This window comes from Uloborus diversus, chromosome 3 (assembly GCF_026930045.1).
Source record: "Uloborus diversus isolate 005 chromosome 3, Udiv.v.3.1, whole genome shotgun sequence".
In the NCBI taxonomy this organism is placed as follows: Eukaryota; Metazoa; Arthropoda; class Arachnida; order Araneae; family Uloboridae; genus Uloborus; species Uloborus diversus.
The window spans coordinates 104,570,202-104,572,015 of record NC_072733.1 but is presented as its reverse complement, the minus strand read 5'-3'; the positions used below and the strand labels follow the sequence as shown (position 1 = coordinate 104,572,015).

General features: G+C 32.8%; 1 protein-coding gene across 1 annotated transcript; it reads left to right on the top strand.

Annotated features, from left to right (window-relative positions):
* Positions 1–579: 579 nt before the first annotated feature.
* Positions 580–1,420, top strand: LOC129219197 (uncharacterized). The gene has a single exon (XM_054853526.1). It carries the CDS (start codon positions 581–583, stop codon positions 1,235–1,237), a length of 657 nt encoding a protein of 218 aa, XP_054709501.1. The 5' UTR covers position 580; the 3' UTR covers positions 1,238–1,420.
* The last annotated feature ends 394 nt before the right edge of the window (positions 1,421–1,814 follow it).

Below are 1,814 nucleotides of genomic sequence, written 5' to 3'. Positions count from 1 at the left end.
CGGGGGGGGGGGGGCATGTCATTAGTCATTAAGGTGCCCGACAGCCCTAGAAATTGAAAAAATACTGACACTGAGACTTATTAAGAATGCTATTATACAATGCTGGCTTCTGGGCCTGTGCCTACAGATGTGTGGGACTACACTGTGTGCCTACAGATTTTGTTACAGGGAGTCCCAAAATTTATAGATCTGGGCCTGACCCTAATTGATTTCCTATTGGTACTGCTATTGTTTCTTGCATGTTTGAAAACAGCCTCTAAAAGTCATCAACCTCCATTAATCACCATTGTATTCAGGAATGGGGGAGTCATCACTCCAGAGAATTTTCACTGCACTTTTCTTCATTTACACTTTGAAAACTTTCTTTTGTGATTTTTGTAGTTACATAGTTTGGTCTTAATCCTTTTGCAACTTAGTTTTGTTAGCAATTTCGATATTAATTTTGAATTTGTGAATGTTGCATTTGTTTCTAGGATGATTTTTTTTCATATTTTGAATCATAATCTGTGCAATGATTAATATAAACTATATTATTATATGTCTAAAAAAATTTCTTTTGTAGGTTCACCCTATGAAAAACATGAAAATTATCAGGTTTCAATTGAAACGGTTTCTAGTCGTCTGTGTATTAGGATGTCTTATCATCATAGCACAGTTATTTTGGAGAAAACAAAGTATTTCCAATTGCCTCTTGCCACCTGAAGTTCTTGGAAAATACGAAGATTTTCTACATTTTATACAGAAACCTTTAATTTCATTAAATATTACGTATTTCTTATGTTATAACACCTTATGGGGTGTGCTTAAATTTAAAGGACCTCTTCCGTGGCATGATTCTGTTGAGCTGTGCACATTAAATACTGAAATTTTACCTGTTCATGATACTTTGTACAGTGTATTCGAGAAATATAAAATTTATATTTCATATAACCCTGCTGGCGGTTTTTATACTATGTTGCCACATGGAGAAAATTTTCCATCTGGAACGTTGACAATTTTTATAAAAGATCCTATAACTGGTCAATTGATAAGAAATGGATGGATACACAGAATGTTTCCTCCAACTTCTTGTGAAAAACTGCATTGCTTTCCTCCAAATTTAATAAAGAAACCTTTGCCTATAGTAAAATTTGGACGTTATACTGTACCTTCTCCTAGAGAAGGCATTGAAATTCAAAAGTACTTGTATCCTTCATCGTGGTGGCAAGAGATAACTCCTCCAAACTGTAGAGATTGAAGAATGTATATCTTCGAGCTGTAAAACTTTGGTCATAAACTTTTTCGAAACACAAAATATAAAATTTTATATGAATTTGAATGCTATTTTTGAAAAAATGTCTGAGCAGAACTTTTTCTCCATGATTAAAGTATTTTTTGTGGGAAAAGAATGGTATATCTATGTACATGGATAGTTACAAAACTATAAGGCTGTTTTGTAAAGTAAAACTGTTTTCTAAAGTAGTAAACTTCTCTTATTCTTTAGCTACTAGAAGCAGTGAGAGAATTTAATGCATGTTTTATACAGTTTTGCTTTTATATATTAATAAGCATAATTTGTTGTATTCTTAATGCAAAACAAATTCATATTAATCTATAGATTATGATGCTTGTACTCAGAGATTGACAAAAATTGAAAGCTTAGGAGCCAGGAAATATTTTTAAGCACCAGGCAGATAATTCCTCTGGATTAATAGGGAAATTCAGTGCGACATGGCATCTGAAAGATTCTTCTTCTCGCACACCTAATACAACATCGCCACAAGTCAAAAATTGTCGATAAAAGTTATATATCCGTGCATTTTTATTAGTTCTAT